Here is a 27,423-nt window from a genome sequence, read left to right as displayed (position 1 = left end):
GATAGGCATGCTACTTCTCTGTCAGAACCATTCAGCACTGTCGTCTTTGCTGATTAGGAATCAATTCTGGATGGTTCACATCGTCTGTTAAAATGCTCATCCATTTACTTGTCACCTTCTTCTAAGGGACACAGATAGAGTAGTACTTTTGAATTCCTAGAAAAAAATGGCACTCTTGAGCAGATTGTTTATATCCTGTCCTCGGTTGATACTCTTAGTTTATTCACCTAAAAAAAAACTTTACCCCCAATTTTTATTTTGTTACCTTTTTCAATAAGTACTAAGCTAGCTACTTAGTAGATCCCAAATCTAGGTTACTGTAACTAAATTATTATTATCTTAGGCATCTTCAAATTTGATAGATTTGGTAGATTGGTGAGTATTTATAATGCTGTAAATACGGCGCTTTCATCTAAGTCATCTTTATATGCATTTTTTTATCAGCTTTATTGAAATATAATTAGCATACAATTCACCCATTTAAAATATACAGTTTAGACCATGCATGGTGGTTCACACCTGTAATTCTAGCACTTTGGGAAGCTTTAGGAGGCCGAGGAGTTTGAGATCAGCTTGGGCAACATAATGAGACCACCCTCCAACCCCTTACAAGACATTAAAAAAAAAAACATATCCAGACATAGTGGTGTGAGTTTGTTGTCCTAGCTGTTGGAGAGACTGAGGAGGGAGGATCACTTGAACCCAGGAGTTTGGGGCTGCAGTGAGCTGTGATTGCATACCACTACACTCCAGCCTGGGCAACCGAGTGAGACCTTGTCTCTAAAAAATACAAAATAATTGGAAAAAAAAAAAAAAACCTAAAGTATACAATTTAATGGCTTTTGGTGTATTGTATTTGTTTTAATTGTGGCAAAATATGTATAACATAAACTTTGTCATTTTAATTATATTTAGGTGTACAATTCAGTGGCATCAATTACAGTCACAGTGTTGCACAACCATCACTAACGTCTATTTCCAGAACTTTGTATCACCCCAAACAGAAACTCTAGTCATTAAGCAATAATTTTATTCCTCCCTATTCTCAGCCTCTGGCAGCCTCTGATTTGCTATGAATTGCCTGTTTTAGATATTTCATATAAATGGAGTTACACAATATTTTCCTTCTGTACCTGGCTTATTTCATTACCATAATGTTTTCAAGGTTCATCCATGTTGCAGCATGTATCAGAAATGCATTCCTTTTTAAGACTGAATAATACTGCATTGTATCTTTATACCACATTGTGTTTATCTGTTGATGGGCACTTGAGATTTTCCCACCTTTTGGCTATTGTGAATAGTGCTGCCGTGAACATTGGTATACATACAGGTGTCTGTTTGAGTCTTTGTTTTCAGCTCTCTTGTGTACATATATACCCAGGTGTGGAATTCCTATGTAGTCTTATAGTAATTCTATGTTTAGCTTTTTGAGGCACCTCCAAACTCTTCTGCAAGGACTGTATCATTTTACATTCCCACCAGCACTTTCTCTACATCCTTGCCAACACTTGTGATTTTCCATTTTTCTCATTCCAGCCATCCTAGCAGGTGTGAAGTAGTATGTCTACTTTTAAAACATTTAACCTCTGAGGTGACTGCAAACTAAGCATTTTACTTTGTAACACAGGTATAGTCTCCTTAAGCCATATTGCACTTATTTGGTAAAAATTATTATTAATGAGGACAATTTTGGAACACTTAATCCCCAGCAGGTAGACAAATAATTACTCAGTGGCTTCTACTGCAGATTACTAAGCTATGTCTTTTAGGGGGTGTAAAATGAGTAGAATTAGTTGTTGCCCTTAGGCAAGTAAAAGCAGGTGGGATATAATACGACATAGACATGAACCCTATAAAAGAAGAAGTACATACATGCCTCCCCAGATGTACAAAGGATTGGAGGTACTCTCAATAGGGAAAGCCATGGCTAGTTCAGGCACAAAAGAGCGGACAGAGCATTATTTGAGAGAGTGCTTAAAGGGTGCGTGATTTCAACATGGTGAAACTAGAGCAGCAATTCAAGGGCTTACAGAAGGGATATCTGCCCCATCTGTGGGCAGGAGGGTTAGTAGAGGGTTTCCAGAAATTTCAAACTGAAATTGTTAGGCTTAGAGGTCCATACTTTTTTAAAAACTCAAAACAAGAATTTAAAAAATATATATTTAAAAAATTCATTTGTTTTTATTTTCCCAGCTTTTATAAAAGTTGAAATAATTTTGGCCTGACAGGGATCTTAATAAAAGCACAGTTTCTGGAAATGGTATTCTGTATGTTTTAATGAAGACATATGTTTGGATTATTTAAATAAAGTGCCATTATTCTTTACTTCCCATATGATACAGTTTTTCTGTGTCATACACCACCACAGCGTGTACTGTCTCTGAAGCTGCATTAAGGAGGCAGGACTCCTTGATGAAATCATATCTACATTTTGGCTGTGACACTTCTGCAGATACTTAAAAATTAATTTATGTTAGTGTAACTCATTTATATACATTCCGATTTGATCTTTGGGAAAACTCTGAGGAGCACATAGGGTAACAAATATTCTTGTTTTATGGGAAGCAGACTTGAAGTTTTGAGTGGTGGCCAGCCAGCTGGAATTAGTAGAAACCAAATTTAGTGCCTTTTCTGTGATTTTCCTAGAACTAAATATTATTTTAGGAGTAATGCAGTTCCCGTAAGTAGAAAAGATAGTATTTAAGTTGCTTAATTTTTTTTTTTTAATTCTCTAGACTATTCTGCATTTATGGAATTTTCCACTAGGTAATATGCATTCAGGTCAACACAGTGAGATTTCCTAAAGTGACAGTACAGATAAAAAGGCTGTGCAACTTGGTGATAATTGTGCTCCATTTAAGCAAACCATCAACTGGTACTTTTTTTTTTTTTTTTTTTAAAGATAAATTGGATTTTATCAAAATTGAAATCTTTTTTTTTTTTTTTTTTTTTTTTATACTTTAAGTTCTGGGATACATGTGCAGAACATGCAGGTTTGTTACATGGGTATACATGTGCCATGGTGGTTTGCTGCACCCATCAACCCATCATCTGCATTAGGTATTTCTCCTAATGCTATCCCTCCCCTTGCCCCCCACTCCCAAGCTGTGTAATTTTTTAAAAAAATTATAGTACTTGGTGTCAAAATCTTCTCCCTGATATCAGCAGTGTGAATTATCAGTAGATACCATCTGAAACCCTGAAGGGAAGTAATAAGCTTTTAAAGATCCTGATGATTAGCCTATCTTTCACAGGGCCCTGAAATCAAGAATCCACCCTTTTCACATGGATGTAATGGATTTGATCCAGTATTTGAGCATTGTGCACTGTATATATATATGTGGTCTTTTCCCTCTAGGTGGCTCTCTGGGTCTGTATAGATACAAACTATTGAGAAATGTGGCTATTCCTACCTTTATTTTGCTTCTGTGTTCTGTGGGACTGTGAATTACATTTTAGTAAACTGTGAAGGCCATGAACACATAGTATCAGCCACTCAGTTTAGTGCAAGTTTGAAAAAGGAAATAATAAAGCAAATAAGAATTAACATTTATTTATTACATGCTCACAAAGTTGGGAGAAGAGGGGAAGAGACAGACAAGTGAATCTGTAATTGCATTGCTCTGATTGGGCCTAATAAGTAAAGAAGGTTGATAAGATTTCTATAATACACTTCGTTTTCTAGGATCCAATCATTTGTACTCACTGTGAGGTAAGTGTCTAGAACACAGGAGTAGTGATTTATCTGTATCTTTAATTTTCCATAGAAAACTTGGTTTTAAAAGGGAATGAAAAGAATTACTTTTATACTTATGATAGTGCTAAGGTACTAGGAAAAAGGAATCTTCGGATTTACCAGTATATGTATTTGTCAGTGCTCTCTTTTTATTCTTGACCATTTGACACTTTGATCAGTAGTAATGTGGCGTTTGCTTTTACCACTATAGCAGAAGCACTCAGGGCTGTCTGGGTTATTTTTATCTTGTACCCTGATAGATTTTCATGCATTAACATGCTTTCTTGATAGCTTTTCTGATAGCTTTTCATGTGTTAACATGCTCTCTTCTCTTGGCATCAGTGAGAAGTATCTGTATCTGGTTCTTTCCATTCCTCTCCCAGTCATTCCTTCTTGTGGATGCCTCTTAAATAGTGTCTTTTTAAAACAATTTGAATTTTTATTTCAGATTCAGGGGATACATGTGCAGGTTTGTTATAAAGGTATATTATATGATGCTGAGGTTTGGGGGACAGTTGAGCCTGTCATCCAGGTAGTGAGCATAGTACCCAATTGGTAGTTTTTCAGCTCTTCTCACCCTCCCACCCTCTCCTGTGTTTATATCCCCAGTGTCTGTTGTTGCCATCTTTATGGCCATGTGTACCCAGTGTTTAGCTCCCACTTATAAGTGAGAACATGTGATATTTGGTTTTCTGTTTCTGCATTAATTAGGTTGTGTACTTGATTTTATTCTCTTTCTACTCTGGGTTCTCTATAGACAGTTTCATAAATGCCAAGGTTTCAGCTATCGTTTATATGTTGTTTTAGTCCCTTTGGGCTGCTATAACAAAAATACCATAGATTAGGTAGCTTAAACAACAGATAATGATTTCTCACAGTTCTCGAGGCTGGAAAGTCCAAGATAAGACACTGATAAATTCAGTGTCTCGGAGGCAGGGGCCAACTTCCTGGTTCATAGACAGTTTCTGTGTCCTTATGTGATGGAAGGTTGTCAGAGAGCTCTCTGGCATCTCTTTAAAAAAAAAAAAAAAGTTTTTTTTAAGAGACGTATATTGCCCAGATTAAAGTGGAAGTCTGGGACCATAGGTGTATGCCACCACACTGGGCCTTGGGATCTCTTTTATAAGGGCATTTATTCCATTAATGAAAAGTTTACCTTCATGGCAAAATCACCCCCCAAAAGGCCCACCTGCTAATACCATCATATTGATGGTTGGGATTTTAACATAAGAATTTGGGGTGGGGGGGACACAAACATTCAGTCCATAACATATGCCATTGGTTTCCAAGTCCATGTCTTTAGTCCATTCCTCTCCCAAGTTTTAAACCAAACCTTTGCCTGCCTGCTGTGGCAGGCCTAGAGTAGGTTGTCAATAGCCTTGGAATGAATGAAGAAATGTTTAGAACTTATCATCTGGAACGAATGAACAAATGTTTGGAACTTATCTTCTCCATTCGCCCTTCTCCCCAAACCAGCCTATCCTCTCTTTTCTCTCTCTTCTTGAAACTACTTCCCCAAATACAAGCTTGCTTTGAGAGTCTTTGACTCATTATCCTTTTTCTTACTCCACAGTTACCAATTCCTATCCAGGTGTGGAAAAAAGACTGACTTGGATGCATTGGCTCCTTCCCTAAGCCTGCTTTGATTGCATTTCAGTCAAGCTTCTAATTTAGATCCAGTCACAGTGCAGTGTAATTACCAGTATCTTTCTCTCCCCACTGTATGAAGTTTGTGGGCATATAATTAATAAATGTTGGTTTGTTATTTCCTTCTTCAAATTTGTGTTAAAATAAGTGGCTGTTACGTATTGATGGACTCATAGTTTAATTATGCAGCTTTTAAAGCATATATTGATAGAAAATTTTTGAACCCTACTCCTGAAAATAAATCCCAAGATGTGAGCGATGAATCAGTATGGAGAAACAATTCCCAGAAGTGTTTCTTTGTGCATTCTTTAGGACTTACTTGACCATACACAAAATGTTAAATTATATACAGAGTGCATAGCAGCAATATGTTGAAGGACATAAGTAGTGCTTGGTACATTAAATGATAAAATGATCTCATTTGATTATAACAGGGCCTGTGGTGCATATATAGCTAAAATGGATATAGATAAGGTAATGTTCTCTCTGAATAGTTTGGGGTCATAAATTAATGTATTGTTTCTTGTTACTATGTTTATACCATTTCATTGTAATGCTGTAATAATTTCACTTGACTAATTGGGTGCAGAGGAAAATACAACTTTTTGCAGTTAGCTAAGAAGTTCTTTATTTTTGGTTTGAATTAGCATAATTATCTCTTCAGCTTGGAAAAGAAAAGGAAAACCTGTTTTAAGAAAAATGTTTAAATACAATTATTGTGTGTCAGTTTGGTGGCTAATATTCTTGATCTTAGGAAGCATGACTACAATCTAGTCTTTTTTGTTTGATTAATGTTGAGATTAAGAGCTGCTGGAAATGAATGTGTAGGTTGCTACTTACCTTCTCCCACTTTTTTGTGCCTCTGTAGGTACATGGACTATATCGCACAACAGGTGCGAGTTTTGAGAAGGCCCAACAAGAGTTTGCAACAGGTGTGATGTCCAACAAAACTGTCCAGACCGCAGCTGCAAATGCAGCTTCAACTGCAGCATCTAGTGCAGCTCAGAATGCTTTCAAGGGTAACCAAATTTAAGAATCTTCAAACAATACACTGTTACCTTTTGACTGTACTTTTTTCTCCAGTTACTGTATTCTACAAATATTTTTATGTTCAAAACACAGAGTACAGACAGCATGGATATTTCCTGTTCACTTGTGCATGGGCTAAAACCAGGAAAACTTCCTTGTCTTATTACTTTACCTAATAGTTTCTTAATATTTCAGTGCCCCTTGCAGAAAAAATATTACATGCTAAATAAATATTCTCCATATTTTTTGGGGGATGACGTTCAGTGAATTATTTCAGTGGTGACCCACTGAAAATTAATAATGGTACTTATGATTAAAAACACGTTTAATACTAACTGCAGTAGTTCTTTCAAGAATCTTTAGAGATAAGGATTGTGCATTGAAAAAGTAAACTATGTTTCATTCCTTTTTCCCTATTTATATTGAAAGAAATAGGCCAGCAGAGACTTAGGGATTTTAAATGGGCTTGCTTTTTAGCTGTTTCAGTTACCAGTGAAGAGCCTATTTGCATTTTGTAGTAGATAATGTAGTATTTGTCATCTTTTTCTTTTCTTTTTTTTTTTTAGAGTAGCTGATATTTTGATAACAATCTCTGATTTGCATGGGCACCACATTTCTTATATTAAGAGAATTAGTATTTTGGCTTCTGTACTGCTTATGGTTGTAGGATTCAGGGGTTAATGGAATCACAGAAATGGTTTTCTGCAAGAGTTTCTTTTATATAAAAAGTTTGGGGGTGCAATATAAGAATTTAATATAATACGCAGTACATTATCCAAAAGAGAAGGTAGTTAATGCAGTAGAAAGTAGTGGTAATAATTCCTTTTAAAAATTTCGGTAGTCATATAGTAACATTTTGCTATATGAAAACTTTGGTATATTCTGTGGTTACAACTAAGATTGTGTCTGGCAGCTCTTTTTGGGGCATGTGTGTGTGTGATTTTTAACAGAGGTATTAAAGGCTAGCCTAACCGTTGTCTAAAAAGAATGTACAGTATTTAAGGGATTTTCCTTTAGCTTTTAATCTCCAGTGGCATCAAACATAAAAAGACCCTGGCATTTTTTCATGTACTTGAATCCCTAAATGCACCTGTCTTTCACTTTTTGAGACAGACTGAATATACCGAAAATTTCCAGCAATAGAAAAAAAAAGCATTTAACTTGCACCAAGCAAGAAAATATAAATACAGTTAAATGCATTAAGATAATCACATTAAAATTGTTACTATGCAGCACAGAACTTCGTTCTTATAGTATTCTTGGGTTCAAACTTTGAATCAATTTTAACACTGATTAAGTGACTCAAAGACATTTGTAAGTCATGCTACTGTGTTTTGAAAGTCTAGCTAATTTAAGATTGCAGAATGATAGATGGTGATTTTTCAATTAGATTTTAAGTAAGGATTGTGATATTAGAGGCTGGAAATCCTTATTTTTTAAAAAATCAGATAGGCATAAATAGTTAAATCGCTTTCATTCTCCCCAAACCTGGAGTTACAGAAAAAGTTTCATGCTAGAGGTGGGATGCCAAGTTCTCACTATCCATGAAGCAGCGCTGCGTGTTACTAGGTAACACAGATCCATCCAGATGGTGTTTACATTTGATTTATTTGGGATCTTACTGACATCAGGTATACTTGGAAGACATTTCTTTTACTCTTCAGCATATGAATTTAAAGCTGATTTTGTAAATATTTCGAATCAGCCATAATTTCTACCTGCATTCTCAACCAACTTAGCCAGTTTGTTTTTCAGAGCCTGTAGTGTTATTGGAAATCTTTTTTATCAGTGTGCTTTATTGAGTGTAGATTTTGCATACATTCAAAACATTAACCACAAAATACAGCAAGAGCACCTATATTCACCATTAACTTATATCCCAAGTCCATTTTTTTCTACACACTACAAACAAAAGATATATTAGAAACTTTTGAAAAATGCTGAAATACTTTGCTTCAGAATTGGAATGTTTATATTACATAGAAATCCTCAAAGGTAGCATTATTAAATAGCAAAGAATAATTAGAACCCACATCTTTTTTTGTGTGGATGGGGAAAATGTTTTAAAATCCAGTTATTTAATACAAGTTTGAGAGAGAAAATTGTTTTTTAAAAATATACGTGTGCATTGAAATGATGGCAATGCTTGTAGTATGATCGTATGAAAGGAGCTTTAAATTCTTACATTTACTTTTCTCTATCAGCAAATTGTTAAATTTTCACTCAGCAAAAGATTGGCATTTGTTAGTGTTTTATATTTAATACTAAAATCACAGTCATGAAATCATAGTCATAAATGGTCTTCACATAGTAGTCATCCATGTTATTTTTCAGTTTGTAATATTAAATTATGGCGATTTTATTTCAAACTAAAGTTTGAACACTGGAAAATCATTACTCAATGATTTGTAATTTGGGACTTGGATTATTTATCTAGAGATGTTTGTATATTTTGTCAGTAACTAATATTGCGCTGCCATCATGGTGACTGTCATGGTTCTACAGAAATGCCCTCCATGTGTCCCTCTAATGTTGCATGTTTCAGTGGGTTAGAAGTTTTGTATATTTATTGTATTAACACAGAGTGTCATAAAATAAAATGCTGTTTACTGGATGTTTGTTTGTATAATTTTAAACACTATAATAGCAATTCAGAGACAGACATTGTTAAAGGTTTGATGTATATAGAAATTCCATGTTTGATTTTTTAAAAATATGTGTATAAGTCTGTCATGTGCTAAACAAAATAATATGAAAGACCTACTTAAAAACTCTGAGCAACAGAAAATGACCATTTTTCTGTTGCATTAGACCTTTACAGGTAGTGGAACATGGGGTTTCATCCATATTAAATAGTTTGGCCCCTTTAAGGTCAAAATACAGATCATCTAGAAGTTAGATTCAAAATGGAAAACCTATTCGTGACTCAGATATTTCATTGTGGATTAAAAATGGGTGTCTCTGTACTAGTATTGTATTTATTCAATTGTATTCTCATTTCTAACTTCGCTACCTATTGCTCTTTTATGTACTGATGAAAGTACCTATTTGTGTATATTGGATTTTTCACTTGGTTAGCTAAAGAAGATGTAAAAATATCTAAAATAATGTTCATGGTGAATCTTATTTTGAGAAATACATGTTAAAAAAGGAACGGTATTCCTTATTTTCTGGTTGTTGTATTTTAAAAAGCGAGTTTGGATTTTTACACCTAATTTACTAGGAAAATATTCTGTAATTCATGTTAAGATAATGTATGGTTTGCATTTTAAGGGGATTTATGTTAGGTTAATTAGTCGTTTCTGTAAATCATTTGTAATAGTGCTTTTTACTCATTGCTGTATCTTTTTCTGAAAACACTGTTGTTAACATCTGATTCGGTACCCTTATTGGTACAAATCTGTGTTTAGCATGACTGTTTATATACAGAATTTTGTTATTTTTTGAGCATTTTTTCCCCCTGCTTATGTATACCTTAGAATTACCATGGCTGTCATACACCATTTCACTATATCTCCTTTCAGTTTTTCCTTAAGGAAAATGTCCAGAGGAATTTGTCCATTTCATGTGATTAAGCCCTTTAGAGGTGAAATAAGATTGGTTAATTTTAAAAAATTGAGGATGGTTAAAAAATAGAAAACACCTTACTTTGATACATTTTAAAGTACAATAGTATACATTTATTTAGAGTAGAATGTGTTTAAAACATGAGTTGTTTTAAATACTTTTTTATTGAGCTAAAAAGTTTTATCTCACATATTAAGTATTACAGAAAGTGAAGTATTTTGGCTAGAATTTTAGGGCAAATTTTATAAAGCAGCATGCCTGTAATATTGGTGGGTAGTTTTCAACTTTAGGACTTTATCACAGTATGTAGAGAGCTAGAAATAAATCTAGAAACTTTCTAAGCCAGGTATTGCCACTAATGTATCTTATATAAGCAGATATCTCTTATTTGAAGGTTGTAGGAAAATAGGGAAAAGACTGCTCTCCAGTTTCCTCACCCCTACCCCCCCGTGGGTTTTATATTTACAGTTTAACTTTGGGGTTTGGGTAAGACAAACATTTAATGTATATAATTTTGATTAGTACTGGCCATGTTTCAAATGGCAAGGGAACATGGGAACTGTCATGTGGCAGTGTAGTGAGTGTTAAACTTTATGTTTGTCCAAATCCTGATTTATTTTTCAGTTCATATCTTTCTGGGCTTGACATGGCTGATGGTGTAGCTGAAACCCTCCTAACACTAAAAGCCATTTAATCTTTTTTCTTTTTTCTTTTTTTTTTTTTTTTTTTTTGAGGCAGAGCCTCGCTATGTCGCCCAGGCTGGAGTGCTGTGGCCGGATCTCAGCTCACTGCAAGCTCCGCCTCCCAGCTTCACGCCATTCTCCTGCCTCAGCCTCCCGAGTAGCTGGGACTACAGGCGCCCGCCAGCTCGCCTGGCTGATTTTTTGTATTTTTTAGTAGAGACAGGGTTTCACCGTGTTAGCCAGGATGGTCTCGATCTCCTGACCTCGTGATCCGCCCGTCTCGGCCTCCCAAAGTGCTGGGATTACAGGCTTGAGCCACCGCGCCCGGCCTCAATCTTTTTTCTAATATTAAGGAGCAGAAAATAGTTAATCACCCACCTAGTAATATAAGATTACTCTGAATATTATCTTATATACATTAAAGCAGTTCCAGTTTGTAGAATCATACCATACAAGTTTTATTTTTAATTTCTAGTTATTTTCAGTGCTTACTTAAATGTAATTCTAGAATTCCTCCACAACTTTTAATATTTTGTATGCCAGTGATTCTCAAGATAAATCATGGTTGTAGTAGTTGTTACTGTTGGCAGTTTGTCGTAATATTCAGGTATTTTGGGGATGGGGGAAAACACCAAAAATCAGTGTCTTTTATCTGGTGATCACTTTGGTGTCTACAGTATTCTAGTCTCCTGCACAAAAACTGAACCCACTGGGCCTATGCATCCCTCACATTTTTTTTCTAGTATAAAAGCAATACATATGTGTTGTAGAACAATTAAAAATTCAGAAAGTGATAAATGAGAAAATAAAAATAAATCTTTAATTCTGCCATCTTGGGGTACCTCTGCTAATATTTTATTGTCTTCCAATCTTTTTCTATGCATATATATTTTGTAGAGTTAAGATATATAAGCAATATGGATTTTTAAAAACCTTATTTTCCCCTCACTCAGCTTTAATGTCATAATGGCCTGATAGTTTACTTTTTTAAATTAACTTAATTTATAAAATCAATGTACATTTCAGTATAAATTATAGAAAATATTTATAAGCAAAAGAAATAACTAAAATTCTCATAATTTTACATCCATGAATAACTTCTATTAAAATCTGGTTTATATCTATTAATTTTTCTAGGGAAAAAACTTCCTAATATTAAAAATGAGATGACCCCGTACATCCTTGTACATCCTTTAGGGATACTTACCTAGTTCCCAAAAGCCCCATTTCTTTGGGTCCTTAAAGTCCACACTGGTACTGGATGTCATCTGGCCATAGTGGACTCATTCCTGGCTCATCAGTTTTTTATTCTGAATGTAGATATGTCTGGAACTCTACTGTTCCAGAATTGGAACATAAGAGGTAGCCATTTTCTGCCATGAGGAAGGAATCACCAAGAAAGCTGGTCTGCAATGAAAATGAAGAATGAAATAGACATAACAGGAGATGTAAAATGAATGACATAGAAAATATCTAGTGGCTTTCCTTTTCCTTTACAGAGCCCTACTGCTCACCCTTTTCCCATTATCCTCATAATCTTACCGCTTTTTCTCCCTCAGCTGTCTTGAATTGGTTTCTTATTACTTTTAACTGGAGGATCTTAACTAACACAACAGTTTATCTTATTTCAGTTATGATATAAATATGTATTGACGATTTTAATATCTCTGAATGTATTTCTGTAACATTTGGTATAGCTATATGGCTACCATCCTATGTATGTATCATAAAGTCTTATTCCTTTAGGTTTTGATTTTCAGGGTTTTAAAGTTATAAATAATTTATCAAGGAACATATTGTTGCTAAATGTAGGGACTCGAGCTTTTGTTTTCTCTTTAGTACAGATTGCTGAGTTAAAGGGCATGTATAGTTTTTAAAGCGCCTTTCATGTGCATTGCCAAGTTGCTCTCCAGAAAAGTTTTATCCATATGTAACTCCATCAGCAATGTACAGAAAGGCCTCTTTCTTCACACCCTTGGCCAGCATTGGATGTTCCTTTTCTAAAAAGTCTTTTATCCCAATAGATTTTGACAAATCAGGAGGTTCCTTTTCTGAGCATTCTGGTTTCACATGGCTTATGAGCTCACCCAATGCTACGGGTTTGTTTGTTTTTGGTTTTGCTAAATAGGAGTAACTGAGTATCCTGCACCCACCAAGAAATATTCCACTTCCTGAAAGCTGTAAGGTAAAGATAATTAGCTGAATGCTCTGTTATAACAAGATGGAAAAAGAAATGGTGGCCTCAGGTAGCCAATCCACCAAGTCTCTCTAGGTAGAATTACATGGGTTTTGACAACAAGTTATGTTACCTTTCATAGATTGTAATTTTAAAATGATAACAGTCTGGGTGGACAGTATTTTCTTAGTTTTTTTCTAATAGTAACTTATTGTGGGCTTAACTGTATACCAGTGTTCTGTACTAAATGCTTTATATACATCACTTAATCTTCATACCAAATTTGTGATATAATTTCTGTTGTTGGCCTTGTTTTTGTAGAGTTCTAGGAAAATACCCCAAAGTACTCAGTGAGTGGTGGTGGTGAGGGGCTGGAGAGGGATGATGAGAACAGGCAGGTCCCCTGACTCCTGCCAAGTGTGGCTGCCCCACCATGCCGCCTCGTTCCATTTGTCTTCCCTTTCATCCTTCCATATTTCCAGTCATTCATGTCCATCCTTTAGGGACAATGGATACTGGAAAAAAAATCAACAAAAAAAATTTTTACATGATTTTTGGATTCTCCAGACCAAATGCTAACACCTGCCACCTAAAGGTGAGTCCTGCTGCCCATCCTTCAGCAGTGTAAATTTACTAAAGGGTCTTTGGCGTTTGCGAGTTTGGAGAAACTTCAGTTAAGGACAAATCAAATCCTTATTATTAGGTTAAATATGCTTCTTGTGTGATTATAATAGTTGCTTACCCTGAATGAGAGATTATCGATACTAAGAAAACAATGAAAACTGTCACAGCCTATCATTTACTTTCCCACTGTCATATACTGAATTTCTTGTGTCTGTTTTCAGGATTGAGCTAAATCCTGATTGATAAATTGAGACATATGATGTCATCTTCAAAATTACGAAAAATCGCTAGGTGTTTTCTCTGAAACGGAGGAAGAAGCAGTGTTTTCATCAGTTGTGATGGTGAGGCCCTTTTGGAGTTTTATTTGGAAGTTATTCTAAGTGTCTGCAATGCAGAGATATTGGTGTTGCCCAGGAGTTTGCATTGGCTGCCTTCCCACCCTGTGCATTCCAGGTAGAAGGAAACAAAACAGTTTGAGGGGGTTACCTTTGTTGTCAAACATATATCTGAGCTTTGACTTTGCCACTTATTAGCTTTCTAACCTGGGACACATTATTTAACCTCAGTTATTTAAGTGACAGTTACCTGTAAAATGATAGTAGTAGTTTCTATCTCATAAGGTTTTGATGAATAAATGAATTTTGTGAAGTGCTTAGTGTAGTATCTGCCCTTAGAAATTGCACAATAACTAAGAACACTTACCATCTCTCAGGTGTATTGATGACTCCCAAATCAATCTCTCTCCCTAGTATAGTCCTAGCCGCACACAGGACTTCTACATTGGCAGCCTAAGCTGAACCTCCTCACCTTCACTGTCCCTGCTTTTTCTGGAGTCTTCATCTTGGTGATCACATCACCTTCCACCCAGTGTCTACACTAAATACCTGGCTGTCATCCTAGACTCTTTCCTCTCCTTCCCCTTCACTTCTGATCAGTCCACCTGTCCATTCTTTTCCCTAACATAGAATTCATCCCATTGACTGTCTTTTACCATCACTGCCTTAATTCAGGCTTTTGTCTCTTGTGAATAAAATCATAGTGATTTCTCTTAAACATAGGCACTTTCTGGACTGTCTACCTGTAGGTGTTTAATTTTTCAGGATGTTTGGCTATAAAAAGCTAAAAAGCTGCTAATAGCAATGTGTTACTTGATTGACTTTTCTTTCCCATGTGGTTTTGGTTTCACTGCTTCCTCCTTTTGTATGCTTTTATCTGTGTCCTGTGTACCTTAGTAAAATTGGCAGTTCATGTCTGCAAGACTTATCTTACACAGCTGTTCAGGGTAAGGAGAGGAAGTTGAGCAAGGAAGAAGATAGTAGTAGGAGCAGCAGGGGGATGGCTCTGCCAAATGACTCAGCTGTTAGTGAGGGCCTCTGAAATAAAAGTTGTTGGTTCTTACTGCTTTGAAGAGTAAAGTTTGCTTTGATGCCTTACCCTTCATTGTTTGAGGGTTGAAAAAGATTGTTGGAAACTACTGAAATAATATCCACATAAAACGTCCATGTTAGTAAGGACCGTTCTAAGTGGTTGTTTGGTTAAGCAAAAGCTTTAAGGGGGTGTAGGTGTAATTTGAATGCAGCATGTTCCAGGAAGATCAGTGTGGAAAGTGGACCTAGTAGCAGAATTGCTAGATAACAACTAAGGATGGGAAGTGGGGGACGCACATAGGAGGATTCCCCAGCTTCTGCCATTCTCTGTGGATTAAATTTTGGAGAGTATAACAGCTGAAAAAGCAATGGAAATTTTCTAATTTTTCTTGGGTTATTCAAATCATGATTATTTGGAAAACCGTGTGTGGTTTTTTAAAACTGATGTGGGTAACTTTGTCAGTTTTTATTTTTATTAGAAACCAGAACATAAATGTAATTTCAACTGTCATAGGCCCTAGATCAGGGAAAGAAATTGCCTTTTTTTGTGTGTATGAAATAATAAATGCTTCATGGGATACAGGGAGTTGAAAGAGTTGAGAAGGGGATTTAGTGTGATTCTTGAGTTTATAAATTAGAATTCCACCTATTCTGGATGAGGCTTTTTATGGCCAGGATTACCTTCAGGAAATATGGATGTGGAATGGCACCGTATCATTGGCTTTTATTTTTAGGGTTGTTGTTGGAAGAGGAGAATGTGTCTTTCAGTTAACTTTTCCCCCTTGTCATTGTTACATATTTATGTTTGAAAATCCCTTTTTAATGGAGCATTTTCATATTTCATAGCTTTACTTTAAAATTAAGATATGTTTATAATACTTGAGATGTTTTTTCCTATTTATAATTGTGTTGATGCTTCTTCAAGGAAGAAATACATACTTGACATTAAAGATAACACAGATAGTGACATATATGTTACTAGTGAATGGGATAGTTTAAAATACCTAAATATCTTTTTTCCATTCATCAACATTACATGTAAGCTAGTGTTTAAAATAAATGTTGACTGATTGATAGGTATTTTCTTGATCAGATTATACACATCATATTGAAGCCAGTATACTCAGACTTGAAAGAATAAGAATGAATTTGCAAAATCTGGTTTAATTAAGATCTGGGGAGGGGAGCACATTGTGAAAATACATATGCACAGGAACCGAATCAATGCTAGACAAACAATGTATTAGTTTACAATATAATAGGGTAACTACAAGTTTGAAGGCTCAAATTGAGTCCATCAGCTGTAAATACAATTTTATATTTGGCTCAAGTGGCTGTTGAATATCAAATGGTGCTGAGTTCCTCCAAAGCACCTAATGACCCCCTCAGCCTTGGAAGGAGTTTCACCACAGTCTCGGAAGAAATCCCAGTCGTGCCTTTAACTCTTTTGGCCCTTGGGAGTCATTGCAACCCCAATACAAATGCCGGCCAGGGATTTCCAGTGGCCACAAGTTATTGCACAGAGAGGTCTGTTCTAAGCCAGACTCTTACAGCTAAGGAGGTGTGAGATTAGCCCTTAAATAGTGGTCTAGCATTAGCATGGTCTATAAAAGCATGTTAAGAAATAGCTCCTCAGTGATTATGTACCAGCTACTAGTTATCTTACTAAGAGAAAAGGCAACATGGCAGCTTCACATTTCACATGATAAGACTAGCATTAACTGGGCCTGGCTTGCTGGCTTAACCTTGACATATGCTAGTGATTATTTTAGACCCAGGAGAAAATGATTTCATACCAGTCTTTTCTTCACATAAGATTTGTGTAGCATTAAAATTATAGGTTACTGAATAAGCCATGAAGGCAAAAATGTGGAACTCTCCTTTGCCAAAACAGAAACATTCCTGTTTTGACTCCTGTCCAGTTTCCAGAACAACAAAACATACATACACCTTTGTTATTGCACATCTTTCACACGAACTTGTGTATGTATAATATACACATATATTTTTAAATATGCTACACATAAAAAAAAGACTATGGCACTTTACAGAATATATGTTTAACAAAGATCATTACACCACAGATGTTTGAAAACTATAAAAAACCCTTACACAATTAATGCAACATTGTTTGAATTATCAGCACACAGGTTTAAAAAATCCACAGAATCCAAGGCAAATATTTCTGCCTCAGAGTTCACTGAGAAGCGCAGCCCATCCCATCCTGTCATGAGACTTTCTTTAAGCACAAATTCAGGCAAAATAAATAAGACTATCCTGGTAGTAATAATGGTCCTATTTATTAGAAAAATAAGTGTGGGCCAACAATCTATTTTTAACATTTCTTTCTAGCATATTCCTCATACCCAGTGGTTTTTAAACAGCTGTGTGGAAGAGTATGGTTTAGACTAGCATGATATTAGATGGTCCTTTCACCCCAAGCCTGGCTAATGAATTCAAGGTTTAAAAATCCCAACATTATCTTTTTACTATTTACTCAGTGTTTAGGTAGTTTTTAGTGGTTTGGGGTTTTGTGTGTGTGCATACCTGTGCTTTTGTCTTCTGTGTGTTCAAATGAGTAACATAAACACTGTCAAGTGACTTTATTATGGCCAAGAAGTCACACTCCCTTGTGACTGTTTCCAGGTTGATCTAGAGGTACACTGCCGCCTTAGCCAAAGATCAGGTGATGGACATGCTTGGAGGATCCTCTGAGCTTAGGACCTAACTTGTAAGGACACTGAGATTGTAAACCTACTGTCAGAAAATGGTTTCTCTATCCCAGAAAAAAAAAAAAAAGTGAGTCTTCTGATAAGTTTATGGAAAAATTCTGTGTTTTCCATCAAGATTTGTCTGATGAATGGGATTGCTTTTAATGAAAATTATTGCCAAGGTTTGAGACTTGGTTAGAACATTATAAATGTACACACAGAAACAGGAGCTTTGTCCAGTGGCTCCTCCAGCCTCTTTCTGGGTGGTGTTAGAGAGAGATATGGTTAATGTTTCCTAGGCTGCTATGAAGATACCCGTTTTTTTTCTTCACCAAAATCACAGGATTTATATCTCGCTCACTTTGAATTTTGGTTCAGGAATGGGAAACTCATTAAGGCCTAACACCTCCCACCCCTTTTGCCCTTAGCCCTTATCTGTGAGATAAGATGGTTTCTCATATAGGCCCCAAACTAGAATGCAGTAAAACTTTAGTTGTCCCATTCCATCTCTGAATAATTATCTGTTCTGCACCACGTTATGGTGCTTTAGACTCAGACAGCTTTAACATGATTCACTTGGGGCAAGGTTGCAAAATCTGAACCAGGGTTGTATAGCTGGTAGCACTTAACACACAATACCTTGTCCACAGAAGGTACTTTTTCAAAACAAAGTCCTCAAGCGAGCAGATTAATGAACCCAAAGACCTACACTTTTTCCCCTTCCAGAAATCTCTTAAAGTGCTAAGAAGTGTTTCTGTATCATGATACAATTTTGAAGCTCCCATAATGTCAGAGTAGTTTGTTTCTGTGATGCTGTGGTCATTCTGAGATACTGTCTTCCTGAATCAGTGATATTGGTAATTAGGAAAGTAGTTTAAAAGCCCCTGAATCCTTATTCATAGTGGTATTTGATTCTTTTTGTAAACAGGTATAGGCAGTGCTGTGACCTTGATCTAGCTCCTCTTTTTGAATTAACTTTGTCCTCTGTACTTTCCTGGAATTAATTAAAGTCTTGGCTGCAGTTCTTCAGTTGCAGCAATTTAATTTTATCTCAGTCTGCTTTCAGGATCAACACCAGTAACTACAAAAACTTAACTCCCATAACTAGCTTCTTTTTGTTGTAGAATGCCATTCTGCTACTGTCGGGATTGGAAATAGAGCTGACTACAGCACGGTCACCAAATAGGGAGGAAAGGTCTCCCCGCAAGTGCCGAGATTCTGGCAAGTCCTCCCAGTGAACATCTGAATGAGCCGCAGCTGGCTTGGAGACCTCAGTCCCTGGAAGGAGGAAACAGAGTGAGGTTTCCTTTGGCAGTCAAAGCACAATCCTAACCTTAGGAGAAAAACATGTGATCTCCAGAAGAGGACACTGGGCCAGAACTGGTGCTGGCCTGGCTGCTGGGAAGAGGAAAAAATATGTCTTCACTAGCAAGATTTCGTATTTATTTTTGTTCTCATATGATTGTATAGGTTCTTATTCTTTACTCAAATTTCTAAAATCTCTGGAGTGACAGTTCAGTTGATCCACCTTACCCTAGGATTCAGCCTAGAATAAGTTCCACAGCATGACTCTACACCACCCCTGCTGACTCCTTTGGTCAGCTAAGCAAAAGACAGTATCTTGCTGTGCCCTTTAGCAAACACATCCTGTCCCCAGTAAAATTTATAGTTTTCTGTTCGTCTCCAACTGAGATGCCTTGAAAGAACAGAGGAAAACAAAAACTCCAACCCAAAACCCCATTCTGAGGCAGAGATGCTCACAGACAGGCAGCGTTGGAGCAGAAGCAGCCTACAAATCTGGCGGATGGTCTCTTCTATTACCAGAGAAACTGCTGCCCTAATGATTTAGATTATTATCCTTCATAGAACCTGGGGGAGATGGAGTCTGACAGAACTTGGTAACTCCAGGTCAGGGATTATATACTATTTTCATGTTCCATTCCTTATAATGTCCACTGCAGACCGCATGTCCAGTAACTTTGCGTAGCTGGATGTGGCCTCTCACTGGTCCTGTTTAAGCCTCGGGCCGTGGAACGTGGCTTTGGTAGGTAAAGGTTGGTTGTCCACTTGACTCAAATGATGAAACTGTGAACTGTTTCACAAGATTACTCAAGGGAGAAAATGGCATTAATGTCTTTTCCAAACTAAAGGAGGCAGATCAGGTTTTTCCCCTCTTCAATTTCTTCCTGTACTTTGTCACTGGAGGTTGCAATTTCTGCTTGTGCGGAGAAGACAGCACAGATGAAAGTGAGGACTGTGCCCCCGATGGCGGTATAAAAGGCCCAGCCCAAGGAGCAGTCTCCAGGTTTGTAGGCAGATGCATAATGTCCACAGTAGTCTATGGCCTTCTGGCAACCCCAGCCAGCAGGGTAGAGTATCAAACCAAGGATAAGGAATAGACCTGCAGAACAAAAGAGAAAACAGGTTAGAAAATCCCCGTGGTGCTACAACTGTCCAGATCTGATGTAATTATTACTTGATTTGCTTGCTTTGGGCAAGAGCATCTATTCTGCAACAGAAAGTGTTGGGACTGTTTTCATGCAACTAATGTGACCTGATCAAGAAATAACACATTATTAGAAATATTTTCAGCCACTTTTTTACATGTTGGAATGTGAATCCACTAAAAATTTCTCTTCTAGAAAAGCAAATTGTTACTTTTCTTCTTCTTAAGACAGAGTCTCAATCTGTTGCCCAGGCAGGAGTGCAGTGGTGCATCTGTAGCTCACTGCACTTGAACTCCTGGGTTCAAGCTATCCTCCTGCCTCAGCCTCCCAAGTAGCTGGGATTACAGGCACACACCACCACACCTCGCTAAGTTTTCGTTTAAGTAGAGATGAGTCTTGCTATGTTGCCTAGGCTGGTCTCAAACTCCTAAGCTCAAGTGATCCTCCCACCTCGGCCCCCACCATTCGTGGCCAACTTGTTACTATGTATTCCCACAGGGCTTTTGGTGCACTGAGCATTTCTCTTTTGGTCTAAGGCAGATGTTGGCAAACTAAGGCCCTCAAGCCAAATGTAGGTTTACAAGTAAAGTTTTATTGGAACACAGCTGCAGCCATTCATTTTTGGATGCCTACGACTGCTTTGGTATGGTCTGCAAAACCTAAAATATTTACTGTCTTTCTGCAGAAAGGGTTTGCCAACTCCTGGTATAAGCAAAATTCACACAGAACCACCTAATGTCAGCCTGATTAAATGCAAGAGCAAGGGCCAAGAGGGAGACCAGGTCTTTACCTGATTTGTTACAAACAAATTGCAAACTTTGTAAGGACTTTCTGTCTGTGTACTTTTAAGAGAGTAGACACTAATAAGCTTTACTTCCATTCTGCTGACCCTACCACCTTGTAATTTTAAACACCTATTTTACTGTTCTTCACAGCATTACTGCTCACTATATAACCAGAATGCATCACTCGAGTTATTTTTCATGCCTAGTCCCACCAAAGCTAGGACTAGGGTGAGGCACAAAAGGAGTCGCTTGCTGACCCTCAGGTATCAGCCCTGTGCCTGCAGTGGGTGCCTCACCCTGGCTGCCAGTCACAAGACAACAGCTCCTCCCAAAAAAGCCAGAGGCCTGAAATAACAAAAGCAGCCTAGGCCCCCCAGATTTTACTCAGCAAAACCTTAAACCTTTCTTGGTAACAAATCTTTAGGCCAGGTGCAGTGGCTCACGGCTGTAATCCCAGCACTATGGGAGGCTGAAGCAGGTGGATCACGAGGTCAACAGAGTGAGACCATCCTGGTCAACATGGTGAAACCCCGTCTCCACTAAAAATACAAAAATTAGCTGGGTGTGGTGGCACGCCTGTAGTCCCAGCTACTCGGAAGGCTGAGGCAAGAGAAGCGCTTGAACCCGGGAGGTGGAGGTTGCAGTGAGCTGAGATCGTCCAGCCTGGCGAAAGAGTGAGACTCCGTCTCAAAAAAAAAAAAAAAAAAGGGAAAAAAAAAAAATACATATATACATATATATGTATTTATATTTATATATAGATATATTTTAAAGACCTTTATTTCACCTGCAAGATACTGCAAGAGGAGGAAGAGGGCTTTATCTTATGTGGAGGGGAAAAACGTTTTCTCTGAAAAATTCAACCTATGTAATCAAGAATGCTTGATTACAAAGTTCCCACTTTTTAGATACCTGGGAATATCAATTCTACACTTATTAATCTTGGCTCTAAGTTCTGTTTCTTTACGTACCTTGACTGAAATTCTCTGGGTTTATCCCACCAAAGCTTCTAAGTCATTTACAGCAACTTCCCCACAAAGAAAACGTGACTGACTTTATGGCAGTATGAGGCTTGAAGGAAGACTGGGGACAGTGTGTCAACCCACACATCACAACTTTGATAGTGGTCTTCATCCTGTGATATTGTCCAGCTTGGCATGTCACTACCAGGGCATTTGGGATCTCAGTGTCCCCACCCCATCACATTGTTCTTCTCAGATGGCCTCAAGGGACTTTGTAGCAGGGGTGGAGTAGAGGGAATCCATTCAGATGCTGTCTGAAGGGGGGTGATTCACAAGGAAGTCTTTCTAACTCCATGGCCCTCTACAGATCTGAGTGGTGGGAACCTGGGAAGCAATGAGTTGTAGCAAGAAAATGTGATTGGTGCTGGGAAGATCAAGTGAAGCTGGAGAGAAGCCGTAAGAAATGACCAGCAGCCAGTGCAGACTCTTGGTCCTCCAGAATATGGAAGGTCCTGAACCAGCAATGAAAGGGTAGAAATCAAGCAGCAGAAAAGACCCCATAGTCTAGTGCAAAGGCAGGAGGCTAGAAGACAAACCAGAAATATGGTGGACCACAGCAGAGACTCACCAAATTAAGAGGTGATTCCGTTAATAATTACGAGCTCTGACTTTAGTTTGAATCCAGGCTGTGCCCTCTTTGGGTTGAGTGACTGATGGATGATTCTTCACCTATAGAATGGACTAATCCATCACTTATAGGTGGCTATGAATCGTGAAGTCTGTTCTACCATTGTAACAAAACCGGAAACAGACGAGCGGCCTGAACACAGGTCAAGCCCTTGGCAGGCCCCTCCCACACAGAAGCAGACCAGCTTTTGTTAAGGGCAAATTTTGAGAAGTATAACAATTTGGGGAGAGAAGAGACCCCCAGGCTACACTTTAGTGCTCTTGAAAAAATATTCTCCATCTGAACAGAAGTTTATTCAGCTGAGATCTAAAATGATTTAACCAATTCTTAAATATTTCTAAGGCCTATGGTAAACCCCAATTACTCTTGTCTGCATCCCACTTTGTTCCCTGTGAAGCACCCCACCAGGTATGATGGGGACGGACGTTAATAGTTTTCTTCCTCCAGGTCCTAAGGTGCCACTCTGGTGTACCCTCCCTGGGCCTTCTGTACAATGTCCCCCAGCCCAGCATGTAAAGGCATTTTTGGGTGTGCTGCAGCCTCTGCCCTAAAGCTCGGAGTGTAGGCTGAGGTGGAGCAGCATTAGCTGCTCTTCCTTTTAAAAGATCAAAGTGTTCATATGTTTTGTTCCAATTCAACATTAACTGCATGTTTCATTTGTATTATATGTGGCTTAAATGTAAAATGAATGCATTTTTTTTATACTTTAAGTTCTAGGGTACATGTGTACAATGTGCAGGTGTGTTACATATGTATACATGTGCCATGTTGGTGTGCTGCGCCCATTAACTCGTCATTTACATTAGGTATACCCCCTAATGCTATCCCTCTCTTCCGCCCATAGGACCCGGTGTGTGATGATTCCCTTCCTGTGTCCAAGTGATCTCACTGTTCAGTTCCCACCTATGAGTGAGAACATGCGGTGTTTGGTTTTCTGTTCTTGCGATAGTTTGCTGAGAATGATGGTTTCCAGCTGCATCCATGTCCCTGCAAAAGACACAAACTCATCCTTTTTTATGGCTGCATAGTATTCCATGGTGTATATGTGCCACATTTTCTTAATCCAGTCTGTCACTGATGGACATTTGGGTTGATTCCAAGTCTTTGCTATTGTGAATAGTGCCGCAATAAACATACGTGTGCATGTGTCTTTACAGCAGCATGACTTATAATCCTTTGGGTATATCCCCAGTAGTGGGATGGCTGGGTCATATGGTACTTCTAGTTCTAGATCCTTGAGGAATCGCCACACTTTTTTCCACAATGGTTGAACTAGTTTACAGTCCCACCAACATTGTAAAAGTCTTCCTATTTCTCCACATCCTCTCCAGCACCTGTTGTTTCCTGATTTTTTTTTTTTTTTTTTTTTTTTTTTTGAGACAGAGTCTCGCTCTGTCGCCCGGGCTGGACTGCAGTGACTACTTCTCAGCTCACTGCAAGCTCCGCCTCCCGGGTTTACGCCATTCTCCTGCCTCAGCCTCTGAGTATCTGGGACTACAGGCGCCCGCCACCTCGCCCGACTAGTTTTTTGTATTTTTTAATAGAGACGGGGTTTCACCGTGTTAACCAGGATGGTCTCGATCTCCTGACCTCGTGATCCGCCCGTCTCGGCCTCCCAAAGTGCTGGGATTACAGGCTTGAGCCACCGCGCCCGGCCTGTTTCCTGATTTTTTAACGATTGCCATTCTAACTGGTGTCAGATGGTATCTCATTGTGGTTTTGATTTGCATTTCTCTGCTGGCGAGTGATGATGAGCATTTTTTCATCTGTCCTCTTCTTTTGAGAAGTGTCTGTTCATATCCTTTGCCACTTTTTGATGAGGTTGTTTTTTTCTTGTAAGTTTGTTTGAGTTCTTTATAGGTTCTGGATATTAGCCCTTTGTCAGATGAGTAGATTGCAAAACTTTTCTCCCATTCTGTAGGTTGCCTGTTCACTCTGATGGTAGTTTCTTTTGCTGTGCAGAAGCTCTTTAGTTTAATTAGATCCCATTTGTCAATTTTGGCTTTTGTTGCCATTGCTTTTGATATTTTAGACATGACATAGTCCTTGCCCATGCCTATGTCCTGAATGGTATTACCTAGGTTTTCTTCTAGGGTTTTTATGGTTTTAGGTCTAACATTTAAGTCTCTAATCCATCTTGAATTAATTTTCATATAAGGAGTAAGGAAAGGATCCAGTTTCAGCTTTCTACTTATGGCTAGTCAATTTTCCCAGCACCATTTATTAAATAGGGAATCCTTTCCCCATTTCTTGTTTCTCTCAGGTTTGTCAAAGATCAGATGGCTGTAGATGTGTGGTATTATTTCTGAGGACTCCGTTCTGTTCCATTGGTCTATATCTCTGTTTTGGTACCAGTACCATGCTGTTTTGGTTACTGTAGCATTGTAGTATAGTTTGAAGTCAGATGGAGTGATGCCTCCAGCTTTGTTCTTTTGGCTTAGGATTGTCTTGGCAATGCAGGGTCTTTTTTGGTTCCATATGAACTTTAAAGCAGTTTTTTCCAATTCTGTGAAGAAAGTCATTGGTAACTTAATGGGGATGGCATTGAATCTATAAATTACCTTGGGCAGTATGGCCATTTTCACGATATTGATTCTTCCTATCCATGAGCATGGTGTGTTCTTCCATTTGTTTGTGTCCTCTTTGATTTCACTGAGCAGTGGTTTGTAGTTCTCCTTGAAGAGGTCCTTGACATCCCTTGTAAGTTGGATTCCTAGGTGTTTTATTCTCTTTGAAGCAATTGTGAATGGGAGTTCATTCATGATTTGGCTCTCTGTTTGACTGTTACTGGTGTATAAGAATGCTTGTGATGTTTGCACACTGATTTTGTATCCTGAGACTTTCCTGAAGTTGCTTACAGCTTAAGGAGATTTTGGTCTGAGACAATGGGGTTTTCTAAATATATAATCATGTCATCTACAAACAGGGACAATTTAACTTCCTCTTTTCCTGAATACCCTTGATTTCTTTCTCTTGCCTGATTGTCCTGGCCAGAACTTCCAACACTATGTTGAACAGGAGTGGTGAGAGAGGGCATCCCTGTCTTGTGCCAGTTTTCAAAGGGAATGCTTCCAGTTTTTGCCCATTCAGTGTGATATTGGCTGTGGGTTTGTCATAAATAGCTCTTATTATTTTGAGATATGTTCCATCAATACCGAATTTATTGAGTTTTTAGCATGAAGGGCTGTTGAATTTTGTCAAAGGCCTTTTCTGCATCTACTGAGATAATCATGTGGTTTTTGTCTTTGGTTCTGTTTATATGCTGGATTACGTTTATTGATCTGCGTATGTTGAACCAGCCTTGCATCCCAGGGATGAAGCCCACTTGATCATGGTGGATAAGCTTTTTGATGTGCTGCTGGATTCGGTTTGCCAGTATTTTATTGAGGATTTTTGCATCGATGTTCATCAGGGATATTGGTCTAAAATTCTTTTTTGTTGTGTCTCTGCCACGCTTTGGTATCAGGATGATGTTGGCCTCGTAAAATGAGTTAGGGAGGATTCCCTCTTTTTCTATTAATTGGAATAGTTTCAGAAGCAATGGTACCAACTCCTCCTTGTACCCCTGGTAGAATTCGGCTGTGAATCCGTCTGGTCCTGGACTTTTTTTTTGGTTGGTAGGCTATTAGCTATTGCCTCAATTTCAGAGCCTGCTATTGGTCTATTCAGGGATTCAACTTCTTCCTGGTTTACACTCTCACTTGGGAGAGTGTAATTGTCCAGGAAATTATCCATTTCTTCTAGGTTTTCTAGTTTATTTGCATAGAGGTATTTATAGTATTCTCTGATGGTAGTATGTAGTTCTGTGGGGTCGGCGGTGATATCCCCTTTATCATTTTTTATTGCATCTATTTGATTCTTCTCTCTTTTCTTCTGTATTAGTCTTGTTAGTGGTCTATGAATTTTGTTGATCTTTTGAAAAAAGCAGCTCCTGGATTCATTGATTTTTTTGGAGGGTTTTTTGTGTCTCTATCTCCTTCAGTTCTGCTCTGATCTTAGTTATTTCTTGCCTTCTGCTAGCTTTTGAATGTGTTTGCTCTTGCTTCTCTAGTTCTTTTCATTGTAATTTTAGGGTGTCTATTTTAGATCTTTCCTGCTTTCTCTTGTGGGCATTTAGTGCTATAAATTTCCCTCTACACACTGCTTTAAATGTGTCCCAGAGATTCTGGTATGTTTTATCTTTGTTCTCATTGGTTTCAAAGAACATCTTTATTTCTGCCTTCATTTCGTTATGTACCCAGTAGTCATTCAGGAGCAGGTTGTGCAGTTTCCATGTAGTTGAGCGATTTTGATTGAGTTTCTTACCCTGAGTCCTAGTTTGATTGCACTGTGGTCTGAGAGACAGTTTGTTATAATTTCTGTTCTTTTACATTTGCTGAGGAGTGCTTTACTTCCAACTATGTGCTCAATTTTGGAATAAGTGTGATGTGGTGCTGTTGATTTGGGGTGGAGAGTTCTGTAGATGTCTATTAGGTCCGCTTGGTGCCGAGCTGAGTTCAATTCCTGGATATCCTTGTTATCAAATCCTGTCATTATGATATTAGCTGGTTATTTTGCTCGCTAGTTGATGCAGTTTCTTCCTAGCATCAATGGACTTTACATTTTGACATGTTTTTGCAATGGCTGGTACCTGTTGTTCCTTTCCATGTTTAGTGCTTCCTTCAGGATCTCCTGTAGGGCAGGCCTGGTGGTTACAAAATCTCTAAGCATTTGCTTGTCTGTAAAGGATTTTATTTCTCCTTTACTTATGAAACTTAGTTTGGCTGGATATGAAATTCTAGGTTGAAAAATATTTTTTTTCTTTTACATTCTCAACAGATGCATTTTAATTTCAACACCTTTTTTTTTTTTTTTTAATTATACTTTTAAGTTCTAGGGTACATGTGCATAACGTGCAGGTTTGTTACATATATATACTTGTGCCATGTTGGTGTGCTGCACCCATCAACTCGTCAGCACCCATCAATTCATCATTTATATCAGGTATAACTCCCAATG

At 37.9% G+C, this 27,423-nt stretch overlaps 2 protein-coding genes across 4 annotated transcripts in view; one reads left to right on the top strand and one right to left on the bottom strand.

Annotated features, from left to right (window-relative positions):
• Window positions 1–9,814, top strand: part of SCAMP1 (secretory carrier membrane protein 1) — a 117,912-nt gene extending 108,098 nt beyond the window's left edge. For both annotated transcript variants that reach the window (XM_030927575.1, XM_030927574.1), the window contains one exon: window positions 6,255–9,814. In XM_030927575.1, coding sequence (XP_030783435.1) covers window positions 6,255–6,419 — 165 coding nt within the window. In that variant the 3' untranslated portion in view covers window positions 6,420–9,814. The remainder of the gene's footprint in view (window positions 1–6,254) is intronic.
• A 6,158-nt stretch (window positions 9,815–15,972) lies between these two features.
• LHFPL2 (LHFPL tetraspan subfamily member 2) overlaps window positions 15,973–27,423 on the bottom strand; it is a 165,875-nt gene continuing 154,424 nt past the window's right edge. For both annotated transcript variants that reach the window (XM_030927774.1, XM_030927775.1), the window contains exon 4: window positions 15,973–19,944. In XM_030927774.1, coding sequence (XP_030783634.1) covers window positions 19,688–19,944 — 257 coding nt within the window. In that variant the 3' untranslated portion in view covers window positions 15,973–19,687. The remainder of the gene's footprint in view (window positions 19,945–27,423) is intronic.

This window comes from Rhinopithecus roxellana, chromosome 3 (assembly GCF_007565055.1).
Source record: "Rhinopithecus roxellana isolate Shanxi Qingling chromosome 3, ASM756505v1, whole genome shotgun sequence".
Lineage (NCBI taxonomy): Eukaryota > Metazoa > Chordata > Mammalia > Primates > Cercopithecidae > Rhinopithecus > Rhinopithecus roxellana.
This window is presented reverse-complemented; position numbering and strand designations above follow the sequence as displayed.